Here is a 12,249-nt window from a genome sequence, read left to right as displayed (position 1 = left end):
GTGGACAGAGCACGGCAGGAAGCATGTGAAAGGCTGTGCAGTGGTTCCCTCTAAATGATAGTAATCACCCTCTTATTTCTTTCATGTAGTCTTCACAATCTATTAATTTTTTTATCAGAAGAAAGACAACATTGCAGTGAAGTGCATGTGCAGGGTCTGGCTTCACGGTGCTGCCTAACTTGCCCAGTGAGCAGAGACGTCCAGAGGCCTGCAACAGGCTCAGGACGTCTGCCCCTGCGAGTGGATGGCTGTGGGAGATGCAGAGACAGAGCAGTTGGCAGTTTTTCTGCCAGAAGCTCCCGTCTGTTGCAGTTTTTCCTAAGTTCTTCTGGTGGTGTTTGGGGACCGTGGCAGGACAGTAAGAGAACAGGGCTGCTGTTCAGTGAAGCATCTCTTCTCGGAGGGCCTCTGTTCTGGGGACCCAGCAGTCGGTGGCTTCCCTCTGGGGAGCGCAGCCTCTGGCTCTCCACCCAAACATCCGTCAGTGCAGGCCATATGCACTCCAAGGGTTAGCTAGGAACCCACATCAGCAAAGCCACACTAAGTGACCAGGGTCCTGAGGGAGTGACACTGGGTGAGCAGCTGTATCCGGAGCCCTGGGGGAGGGTGGGTGCAGTTTGCCCAGCAAGGGCAGAGGCAGGAGGGAGGCAGACCTCATTCTCACCCTGGCCCATATTCTCTGCTTTTGTCCCAACAGCGAGACTCTGCCAGGAATCTGGAGTGGCTGAAGACCGTGAAGGAAAGCCATGGGTCCATCGAGCTCTCGTCCCTGTCCCTGGCTACTGCCATCAATAGCAGAGGCATTTATGAGATCAGGGCACCCACAAGTGACCAGAAGGTGAGCCTTCCTAGATTCAAGGTGTGGTGTTGGTGGCATGCACTGGCCCGCTGCCGAGTCGGGGTTTTAGCCACCAGAAAATGACCTCTGAATATATTGTGCCTCCCAGATCTCATCAGATGCTGTTCTGCGCCTGATCCTCCCTGGGGGTCACAGTGGCCTGGAGCCAGGGCGCTCCTACTCTTTGGAAGAGCTGAAGGATCTTTTAAACAAGCTGATGCTGATGTCTGGCAAGAAAGACCACAAGAATATGGAAGTAGAAAAGTTCTCTGAGGTGAGCGGCTGCCGCTGTTGCCTCAGGCTGGGCACATTCACTGCCCCGCTGCCCATGGAGGGACAGGGGCAGGGGTTGGCCTCTGCTGGGCCGAGTGGCTTCAGAGAGTGGAGCTGGTGGTCTGCAGGGTGCACCTTGCCTGGAGCGAAATCAGTAGAGGGATAGGTCCTGGAGGTATTAGGTCCCCCAGGAGGATCTGTCACCAGCTGGTAGTTGAGTTAGCTGCGTGGAACAGGAGGTGACCAGGTAGGAAGAAGCATGAATGCCTTCATTTACTCTGTAAATTGGCAAAGTCAACCCCTCAAGATTCTGATGGCACATGTCTGTGACACTTGTGCGGCTGAAGCAGGAGGATTGCAAGTTAGAGGCCAGCCTCAGCGATTTGGTGAGATCCTGTCTGAAAATGAAAAGGGCTGGGGACATAACTCGATGGTAGAGCACTCCTGAAGTCACTGCGACACAGGTTGTTGGTCTGTGTAATGGTCTCTTGCTTGTGTTATAGCTTCTTTCCTTATAGTGTTTTTGGATCTCACAACTGACTTTTTCCCCCCAGTGCTGGGCGTAGAGCCCGGGCCCGGCACGTAAGAGGCAAGTGTTCTACCACCCGCCCAGCCCACAGTTGACATTCCTACCCAGCACTGATCACTTCCAGAAGGAGGGAGCCCTCTCCTGAGGCGGATCGTGTTTCCCAGTCACCCAGCCCCTTGAACCCGTGTGTGTCCAGTAGCTCACTGTGAGGTCTGCCTCATGCCCCTGTGTCCCCCAGGTATTCTGCCATGTGCAGCGGCTCATGCAAGCCTTCCTGAACCTGTACTCTGCGGGAAACCTGCTATTTCGGACCTGGACTGCCGAGGTCTACTGCTGCCCCAGGAACGGCGTCTCCGTCCGCATGGACTTCCACTTGGAGTTGGTGAGCCAGCTGACAGAGAGTGGGGACGTCCCCCAGCTCCTGGAAGCCCTCTGCAGGCAGATGGAGCGATTCCTGGATGACTGGAAGGAGCTAGTGAGCAGGAAGCGCAGGGAGCACTTCTACCTCAACTTCTACACGGCCGAGCAGCTGGTCCTCCTGAGCACCGAGCTCAGGAAGCAGAGACCCAGCGCAGCTGCCCTCATGATGCTGTCCTTCATCAAAGACAACTGCACCCCAGCCGACGTCTTAAGGGCCACTGTGGGGTTCAGTGAGGCCAGCGGACACCGTGTGAGGACAGTGACGGAAAAGTTACTTCCATTGCAGTCCTCTGAGATCAGCCTGGTGACCAAGCTGAGGGCCATCATGGAAGAGTCCCTGGAGAGCATGAGTGTCTTTCTGCCTGGCTGCCTGGACCTGGAGGCCCTGGGCCACTGTCTGGCTCGCCTGGCCAGGATGGGCAGGCCTCCTGTGGAGCGGTCTCTCCCCGTGGGTCTGCAGGCTGGCCAGCCCAACCTGGTCTTGTGTGGCCACTCTGAGGTGCTGTTGGCTGCCCTGGCCATCTACATGCAGGCCCCGGGCCAGCCCCTGCCTACTTTTGATGAGGTGCTGCTCTGTACCCCAGAGACCACATTAGAAGAGGTGGCCCTGCTCTTGCGCCGCTGCCTGGCCCCGGTTTCCCAGGGGCGCAAGGTCTACAGCCTGCTGTTCGCGGATCAGCTGAGCTATGAGGTGGCTTGCCAGGCGGAGGCCCTCTTCCGCAGCCTGTGCACACAGTGTCCCCGGGAGGACTACCAGCTGGTGCTGGTCTGCGACGCTGCACAGGAGCGCTGCTACCTGCCCTCGGCCTTCAGCCAGCACAAGGCCCACCTCATCCCCCAGGCCTCGTCCCTCCATGCCATCCGGGACTACCTGGCACGTCACTACCAGGTCCCAGCACAGACCCTGTCAGCAGCAGCTGTGTTCAGAGACCGGATGTGTGTGGGGATCGTGTCCTCGGAGAGAGCGGGAGTTGGTAATGAGAGCTCTGGGGTGGGCAGGGCCGTCCTTCAGGGCTGCCCAGTGACCCCTTCCTCTGTAGCACCTCAGATGACACCCTCTGCAGGTGGGAAAGTGAGTCTCAGGAGGGTCTGACGCCCTGCAGTCAGCGCTTCCCCTAGAAGGGGACCTCCTTTTGTCCCAGGTTGCAGTTCCTGGAGCCCTGCTCCTCCCCGGGGGCCCTTTTGTGCAGGTCACTTTTTTCCTGCGTGGACTCTGCCGAGTCCTCCTGGCTGGCCGCATTGGCATGAGCAGAGGTGCAGGGGGCGTGGCCCAGGAGGCGGGGCCTCGTGCTCTCCTCCAGGCTTCCTTGGACTCCCTCCCGCGACAGCACTGCGCCCTGTCAGGACAGAGCCGGCTCCCCTTCCCTGGGGACACCGCTCTGCTTTACTTTATTACACCTCCACTGCTGTCCTGCTAGTGGCCTGGCTGCCGGTGCGGCGGGGACTCTGGCTTCGTGGTGGACTGTGCTCCGATCTGGTGTTCCATGGTGTCACTTATGAATTTTACACAAAGAACTTTTTTTTTTTTTTTAAACTGGGGATTTACCCCAGGGGTTCCCTATCTCTGAGGCACATTCCCAGCCTTTTTTATTTAGAGACCGGGTCTTGCTAAGTTGCTCAGGGCCTCACTGAGTTGCTGAGGCTGGCCTTTAACTTATGGTCCTCCTGCTTCAGCCTCCGAAGGGGTGTGCCACTGCTGAGAAGTAACTTCTTGTCTCTGGATCCTGTTTCTCTTGGTCCAAGGCCTGGGGATCTAATTTCCTTTTTTTAACAGGGAAATCTCTCTATGTGAAGAGACTGCATGAGAAACTGAAAAGGAAGTTAAACAACAAAAAGGTGCCTTTAAAGATAATCCGGTTGACAGAGGCTCAGGTGGATGAGAGCTGTGTCCTGGGCTCCCTCCTGCCTTTCTTGGATGCTCAGTACCAGAAAACACCCATGCTGTTCCACTTGGATGTGACTGCTTCGGTAAGTGCTGTGTGGCAACTGGATGGCCATGTCAGAAGATGTGATTCCCAGGGCCCACCTGTTTCTCCCTGTCCGAAGAGTCCCTCCCTTCTACGCCTGCCCATGGTCAGTACCCTTCTCTCAGGGAACAAGACAGAGGGTCCAGGGGCTTGGGAGGAGTGGTCATCAATTATGTCTTTACAAACCTGTGCTCCTCTGTTTCTAGGTACAGACTGGAACTTGGGTCTTTCTTTTCAAACTCCTCATTTTGCAATACCTGATGGATGTAAGTGGGAAAATGTGGCTTCGGAACCCGCGCCATTTATATATCGTTGAAATTCCAGAAGGAAATTCAGGACTGCTAAAGCGGTCTTTAAAGCTGGTATGTACATGGGGCATTTGCAGGTGGTCACAGCACACCTTCAAATCTGTGTCCTGTGGCCTGGGTGACACGTCTTAGTTGTTTCTCACTCTCGCCTTAGACAAGCAGTGAGCAAAGTGTCGGGAATACATGCTTGGAGATAGGTCTTAAAGCTCACTGGATTGAGAATGCTCTCGTGGATTGGCAGCATCTTGGATCTTTCTATATCCGTCAGATCATTACAGGGTGGAGTCCCAGCTGTGCTGAGTGCAGAGGTTCCTCCATGGACAGCCACCATCTCCTTCACTGCCAGTGAAGATGGCAGGGAGACTTCATGCATGGGACCCCATTAGCTGTCAGGAGGGAGTTCTGTGGTCACGTGGGTGTTTGTGGTTGGTGAGAGATGGAGCCGCAGGAGGCTGGGTTGGAAGGCTTCCTGGTTAATAACACAGCTGCTGTGGTTGGGCTTCTGTGATGCCCTAATGTGCAAATGCCAGCCTCTATGAACAAGAGCCTGCTGAAGGCCATGTGCTGCCAAGTGAGGGTTCTCCTAGAGGCCCTTCCAGGGTAAAGCGTGGAGGGTTTACTCGGGCATCTTCCAGGAAATCACCTTCTCACTTCTTTGTCTCTTCTTTGCAGAATCCACATGCCCCCAAGTTCAGTTTTCTTGACATATTCCCCAAAGTCACCTGCAGACCTCCCAAAGAAGTGATAGACATGGAGCTGAGCCCTGAGAGGAGCTTCCTGGAGCCTGGAATGGACAGGACCGAGTTCCGCAGTGCCACTTTCCAAAGACCTTTCCAATACTTAAAACGATTCCATCGAAAGCAAAACCTAGACACATTTCAGTACCAAGAAGGGTCTGTTGAAGGCACCCCGGGGGAGTGCATCCAGCACCTCCTCATCTACTGTGGGGTCATCAACCCCTCCTGGTCAGAACTTCGGAACTTTGCTCGGTTCCTCAACTGTCAGCTGAAGGACTGTGAGGCCTCTGTGTTCTGCAACCCAGATTTCACGGGAGACACACTGAGTGGCTTCAAGAACTTTGTGGTCACCTTCATGATCTTCATGGCAAGAGACTTTGCGACTCCAACACTTCACACCTCTGACCAGAGCCCAGGGAAGCACACGGTCACCATGGATGGGGTTGATGAAGAAGACCTTGCCCCCTTTACACTCCGAAGGAGGTGGGAGTCAGAGCCGCACCCATATGTGTTCTTCAATGGCGACCGTGTGACAATGACATTCATAGGCTTCCATCTCCGGCCCAATAACAAGGGTAGTGTCGATGCCATCAACCATCTCAACGGGAAGATAATCAAGAAAGATGTCATGACAGCAGAACTGTACAGGGGTCTGTCGCTGCAGAGGGTGCCTTTTAATGTTGACTTTGATAACCTGCCCAGACATGAGAAACTCTTGAGACTCTGCCTGGCACTGGGAATCCCATGGGCCCTGGACCCTGATGAAACATATGAGCTTACCACAGACAACATGCTCAAGATCCTGGCCATTGAGATGCGGTTCCGCTGTGGGATCCCAGTTATCATCATGGGAGAAACCGGCTGTGGGAAAACCAGGCTCATTAAATTCCTTAGTGATCTGCGGCGTTGTGGTGCCCAGGCTGAGACCATGAAGCTGGTCAAGGTCCATGGGGGAACAGCTGCAGCCATGATCCACTCCAAAGTCTGGGAAGCCGAGGATACTGCCTTCTCCAATAAGCACCAACACCAGTTGGACACCATCTTGTTCTTTGATGAAGCCAACACAACAGAAGCCATAAGCTGTATCAAGGAAGTCCTGTGTGACCGGACCGTGGATGGCCAGCCCCTGGAGGAGGACTCAGGCTTGCACATCATAGCTGCCTGCAACCCTTACAGGAAGCACTCCCGGGAGACCATCTGCCGTTTGGAGTCGGCTGGTTTGGGGTACAGGGTCAGTGCAGAGGAGACGGCAGACAGGCTGGGCTCCATTCCCCTCAGGCAGCTGGTGTACCGTGTCCACGCCCTGCCCCCGAGTCTGATTCCTCTGGTGTGGGACTTTGGGCAGCTGAATGACACTTCAGAAAAACTCTACATCCAGCAGATTGTGCAGAGACTGGTGGACCACGTCAGGATCAGCGAGGATGAGACTTGTGTGATCACGGAAGTGCTCTCTGCCTCTCAGAGGTTCATGAGGAACACTGAAAGTGAGTGCAGTTTCGTCAGCCTCCGGGATGTGGAGCGCTGTGTGAAGGTGTTCACGTGGTTTCATGGCCGCAGCGAGATGCTCTTGGAGAAGTTGAACACCTTTCTCTGCGAGTCCCGTGTCAGCAAAAATAACTTCAGGAGAGACCCCGTCCTCTGGTCCCTGGTGCTGGCAGTGGGGGTCTGTTACCACGCCTCCCTAGAGGACAAGGAGTCCTACCGCAGAGCCATTTGCAGGTCCTTTCCAGAACCATATGACGACAGCCGGGTCATCCTGGATGAGATCACGCACACACAGGATCTTTTCCTGAGTGGGGTGCCTCTGAGGAAAACCATAGCCAGGAACTTGGCTCTGAAGGAGAACGTCTTCATGATGGTCATCTGCATTGAGCTGAAGATCCCCCTCTTCCTGGTGGGGAAGCCTGGCAGCTCCAAATCTCTCGCCAAGACCATCGTGGCAGATGCCATGCAGGGGCAGGCCGCGCACTCCGCTCTCTTCCGCAGCCTGAAGCAGGTCCACCTGGTGTCCTTCCAGTGTAGCCCCCACTCCACCCCACAGGGCATCATCAACACCTTCAAGCAGTGCGCTCGCTTCCAGCAGGGGAAGGACCTGCAGCAGTACGTGTCTGTGGTGGTGCTGGATGAGGTCGGCTTGGCAGAAGATTCCCCCAAAATGCCTCTGAAGACTCTGCACCCCCTGCTGGAAGACGGGTGCATTGAAGACGATCCCGCCCCCCACAAAAAAGTCGGCTTCATAGGTATTTCCAACTGGGCCCTCGACCCTGCCAAGATGAACCGGGGCATCTTTGTGTCCCGCGGCAGCCCCAGTGAGAAGGAGCTCATAGAGAGTGCCAGAGGGATCTGCTCTTCAGACAGCCTGGTGCAGGACAGGGTCCAAGGGTACTTCGCTCCCTTTGCCAAGGCCTATGAGATGGTGTGCCAGAGGCAGGACAAGGAATTCTTCGGGCTTCGCGACTACTACAGCCTCATCAAGATGGTCTTCGGCACCGCCAGAGCATCTAACAGGAAGCCTTCCCCGCAGGAGATTGCGCAGGCGGTCCTTCGGAACTTCAGTGGCAAAGATGACATCCCCGCTTTGGACATCTTTACGGCCAGCTTACCTGCGGCCAGGTGCATGGGAGAGGTCAGCACCCTGGATCTCATTAAGCAGAACATTTGTTGGGGCTTGCAAAGGGGGGCACTTGGAGAGCTGGAAGATGCTGAGTCCCGCTACTTGCTGGTGCTGACCAAAAACTACGTGGCCCTGCAGATCCTGCAGCGATCATTCTTCAGTGAGGACCAGCAGCCCGAGATCATCTTTGGTTCCAGTTTTCCCCGGGACCAGGAGTACACCCAGATCTGCAGAAACATCAACCGGGTGAAGATCTGCATGGAGACGGGCAAGATGGTGGTGCTGCTGAACCTGCAGCACCTCTACGAGAGCCTGTACGACGCGCTCAACCAGTACTACGTCTACCTCGGGGGCCAGAAGTACGTGGACCTCGGGCTCGGCACCCATCGCGTCAAGTGTCGGGTCCACCCCGACTTTCGCCTGATTGTCGTCGAGGAGAAAAATGTGGTGTACGAGCAGTTTCCCGTGCCCCTCATTAACCGGCTGGAGAAGCACTACCTGGACCTCAGCTCGGTGCTGCAGGGGTGGCAGAAGAGCATCGTGCAGGAGCTCACGCGGTGGGCAGAGCAGTTTGCTAATGTAAAGGACCAACATCAGTTCATGCCTGGGCACAAGTATACCCCTACTGATGTCTTCATCGGCTACCACTCCGACGCCTGTGCCTCCGTGGTGCTGCAGGCTGTGGAGAGGCAGGGCCCTGGGGACCCATCAGAGGAGCTGTACCACAGGGTGTTCGAGGAGGCCAAGCTGATCCTGCTGGACTGTGCCACGCCGGATGCCATGGTGCGGCTGAGCACCTCTGCGCTGGGCTCATTTGCTGCACAGTCGCTGTCGCAGGAATACTGGTACAAGCAGCAGCACCACTCCTTTGCCGATTTCCTCCAGGCCCACCTTCGCACCGCAGACCTGGAGCGTCATGCCATCTTCACAGAGGTGACTGCCCCCATAGCTTCTCCCGTCTTCTTTCATCGAAGAGTCCTGATCTGGGGCCGGGACGTCTCAATTCCATTAAGTCAGTGCATGGTATGGGAGGCAGGAGTGTCCCCTCTGTGTCAGTCGCAGAGGATAAGCTCAGTTAGGCTTCCCTTGCCTGTGGGTGACCAGCGCTGTGCTGTGAGAGCAGCACTGGGTTCAGTGTTCACTTCACTTGCCGGCCCTCCCGGGGTGTCAGTCGATTGGCCTGCTTCTCATCCTTGGACCTTGTTAGAGTAACGGACGAGGATGCCTTCCAACAGATGCCCTGAGTGTCATAGGTCACTGTTGTGTAGCCAGGTGAGGGTACGGATCACAGGCAGTTCAGAGAGGCCTCTTGGGCTGGCTGTGAGGGCTGGCTGGCAGGCGTCAGAGGCAGAGGGCTCCGTGGAGCACAGACACTGAGTCTGAATCAGCATCTGTGCAGGAGACGAGGAGGGGACCACTGCCCGAGCGTGAAGTTCAGGCTGTGAGTGCTGGGTCCTGGGGATGGGACAGGTGGAGAGATGCATGGAGGGCCTGTCAGCAGCCTTGACCTTGGTCCTGCCTACACAGGAGTGTGGAGGAAGGTGTACATAGATGTGCCCCTTGCTTGGGCAATGGCAAGACAGTGGAGCAAGAGACTGACATTGAGAGGATAGACCTGTCAAGAGGCGGCTGGCGTGGTGTAAACTGCAAACGGTTAGCAGGCAGTGTGGCCGAGGTAGTCACCAACTCCATGTAGGGTACAGAGGTGGGGGACAGTCTTCCTGAGCTCACTGCAGCTTTGCGCAATTGCCATGGAGAATCCAGGAAGGAGCGACAGGTTTAGGAGCCAGTAGTGGCATCTGTTTGGCATAGTTTGTGTGTCTGCTGTGGTCGAACGTGAGAATTGGAAGCTGGTCATTGAGGACAGGCCCAGAGAAAGGATCTGAAGTCGGGGATGAAGGCCACACTGATAATCCCAGAGGCTTGGGAGGCTGAGGCAGGAGCATCGAGAGTCCAAAGCCAGCCTCAGCAATTTAGCAAGGCCCTCGAACTTGGCGAGATCCTGTCTCTGTATAAAATATAAAAAAGGACTGGGGATGTGGCTTAGTGGTTAAGCTCTCCTGTGTTCATACCCTGGTACTGAACAAAAAACAAAGAAAAAAAGAAAAAGAAGGGGTCTGGAGAGCTGAGGTCCTGGTGTGCCGCGAACAGCTGGGTTTGCACTGTGGAGCGTGGTCCATGGCAGAGAACTGCAAAGTGCCGAGGGAGGAAGAGCTGGTGGAGGCTAACTCTAGTTTTCAGCTGAGCCCTAAAGGATCAGGAGGCTTTTAGCTGGGGACCAAAGCAGAAAGAGAGACGCTGGCATCTTAGAAGGAGACCGAGGCATCTTTGGGGCAGGGCAAGTCTTCTCTGTGCTGATCCCGGAGGTCCTCGCCTCAGCCATCCTTGCATGTAAAAGCTGCTCTGGGTCGGGCTTCTTTCTGTTCGGATGCCCACTGACCCCGGGTTCGGACCCAGTGCTCTGTGCCCTTGCTTGAATTCAGCTGATGGCTTGTGTGCCCACATTGCAGGTCACCACCTTCTCCAGACTGCTGACGAGCCATGACTGCGAGGCCCTAGGGGCGCAGGTGAAGGGCTTGGCCCCGAAGCCCGCGATCCTGTCACTGCAGCAGTTTGACACTGAGTACTCGTTCCTCAAGGAAGTCCGGTGAGATGCCCTGCCTGCCCATCACCCTTGGCCTATGTCCTGGGTTCACGGTGTTGTGTGCCAGGGCGTGGTAACCACTTGTCAGGAACTCTGAGAGGGTCATTGCTCGGTCCCCTGGTATGACCCTCTGGCCCCAGCTGTAAGTGGCCTTGTCTACAGTCATGTCCACCTGTCTCCTGAGCATTGCCTAGGCCTCTCCTTCGCCAGTGGATTGCGTCCTCACCTTGTGGAGGGGGACCCCACCCAGATGCTGGGTTCTGCATGGCCTGAATTTCCCTTCACTTTGTGGAGTACCGTGATCCATGTTTTTGTTTTGTTTCACCTGTAGTGCTAGAGATTGAACCCAGCCAGTCTACCGCTGAGCTGCGTCCCTAGCCCTTCATTATTATTATTATTTTAGATTTTGAGACACCATCTTGCTGAGTTGCTGTGTTGCTGAGGCTGGCCTGGAACTTGCGGCCCTCCTGCCTCAGCCCTTGATCTGTGGCTCCTGTGTTTTAGGACAGAGGACTCACTTGGGTGATCCCTTTTTCTTTCAGAAGCAGCTTAGTGAAGACGGCCAGATGTAAAATCCTCATCGTCCAGATGGATTTTGACGACGGCGCTCACAGTGCTCAGCTGGTTGCGTCAGCTAAGTATGTTCTTGGGATTTTTCTCAGAAAATCATCATAAGCCAAAAGCTACCCAGGACCTCTTAGAGAATTTCCTCCCTGAAAAATGGTGTGGAGACAAGAAAGACTCTCCCTCCCAGCCCCTGACATGGGCTAGAGACACTAGAGAGGAAAGAATGAAGGGAAAGGCCAGGAATGGCCCAAAGGCGGGGAATGCAAGACCCGTCAACAATGGAATGTTCGGGTGGGTGGAAGAACGCGTTAAAGCCTGTGTTTGCAGTCATGTTTGGGTCGTTTTGGTTTTGAATTGCACAATTTGAATTAAAGGACAGTGTGGGGTGCAGCTTGGTGGTAGAGCACTTGCCTAGCATGCCTGAGGCCCTGGGTCAGCTCTCCAGCACTGCATATAAAGAAAATAACTTACTACAAGTTTAAGGGCAGTAAGACTATGTAAGTAAATTAATATTTATGTACATTTTTATAGTGTCCATAGAGGAAATGTGATGCTTTCAGAATCAGCTGTGTTCTGTCACCTTATGTCACTTAAGAGTGACTTCTGCCTTTTTAAAGCACTGAGACCCTAGTACAAGTTAAGGTCCAGCCTGATCCGACAGGGGCGTTGCAAGGACACAGGACCACAGGGTACTCTCTCGAAATGGCAAGACTGGCAAGCCCCCTGCTCTGGCACGTGTGGCCCCTGAGGAGTGCTGCGTGGGGGTTCTGGTCAGCAACGAGAGGGAGGAAGTGAGCCTGCCAGTAGGAAGCCACCCTCCTCCTGTCACAGAGATGTGGTGGCCCCTGGCGGTGTGGAATGTGGTCAAACCCCCAACAGCTCCTGGGACATTCAGCAGCCACATCACAACTGGGCTTTTGTTTAGTTGCTTGCTTTGTTTTAATTTTGTTCTCTTGATAGGTATTCTGCCATCAATGAAGTCAACAAAATGCAAGGAACTCAGGGCTGTGTCTTCATCTATTTCATCACAAAAGTGTCCCGCATGGGCAGCGGAGCATCCTACGTGGGATTCCATGGAGGTAGGGCCAAAATACGAGTGACTGTCTTTACGTAGGTCTGAGCTGCTTCTCTGGTCCCAGGCTGCCCACATTCAGGTCAGATACCAACCCCTGCTGTCTCTGGGCCCCCCGCCACCGCCCTCGCCCTGGGATCTGCTGCTGTGTCAGCATGGCCTGGCCCATGCTCCTGCTCTGCTCTTGCGCCTGCTCTGGGGAAACACTATCTTCAAATCAGCCCATCTCTTTTTCTGTGGAATGGTCACCAGCTGGATTATATAAGACAATTGTTATTCT

The 12,249-nt window shown here is 55.0% G+C and overlaps 1 protein-coding gene across 3 annotated transcripts in view; it reads left to right on the top strand.

The window, feature by feature from the left end:
• The window catches only part of Rnf213 (ring finger protein 213), a 95,101-nt gene that overhangs the window by 46,551 nt on the left and 36,301 nt on the right, over positions 1-12,249 (top strand). For all 3 annotated transcript variants that reach the window (XM_058585273.1, XM_046463189.1, XM_058585272.1), the window contains exons 23-31: positions 698-838; positions 948-1,112; positions 1,879-3,034; positions 3,835-4,028; positions 4,234-4,389; positions 5,008-8,619; positions 10,197-10,333; positions 10,873-10,968; positions 11,858-11,976. In XM_058585273.1, the coding sequence (XP_058441256.1) occupies positions 698-838; positions 948-1,112; positions 1,879-3,034; positions 3,835-4,028; positions 4,234-4,389; positions 5,008-8,619; positions 10,197-10,333; positions 10,873-10,968; positions 11,858-11,976 (5,776 nt within the window). The remainder of the gene's footprint in view (positions 1-697; positions 839-947; positions 1,113-1,878; positions 3,035-3,834; positions 4,029-4,233; positions 4,390-5,007; positions 8,620-10,196; positions 10,334-10,872; positions 10,969-11,857; positions 11,977-12,249) is intronic.

Source organism: Marmota monax, unplaced genomic scaffold (assembly GCF_021218885.2).
Source record: "Marmota monax isolate L192 unplaced genomic scaffold, Marmota_monax_Labrador192_F-V1.1 WCK01_AAM20220418_F8-fsc00220, whole genome shotgun sequence".
In the NCBI taxonomy this organism is placed as follows: domain Eukaryota; kingdom Metazoa; phylum Chordata; class Mammalia; order Rodentia; family Sciuridae; genus Marmota; species Marmota monax.
The sequence above is the reverse complement of the archived record's forward strand: the minus strand, read 5'-3'. Positions and strand labels throughout refer to the sequence as shown.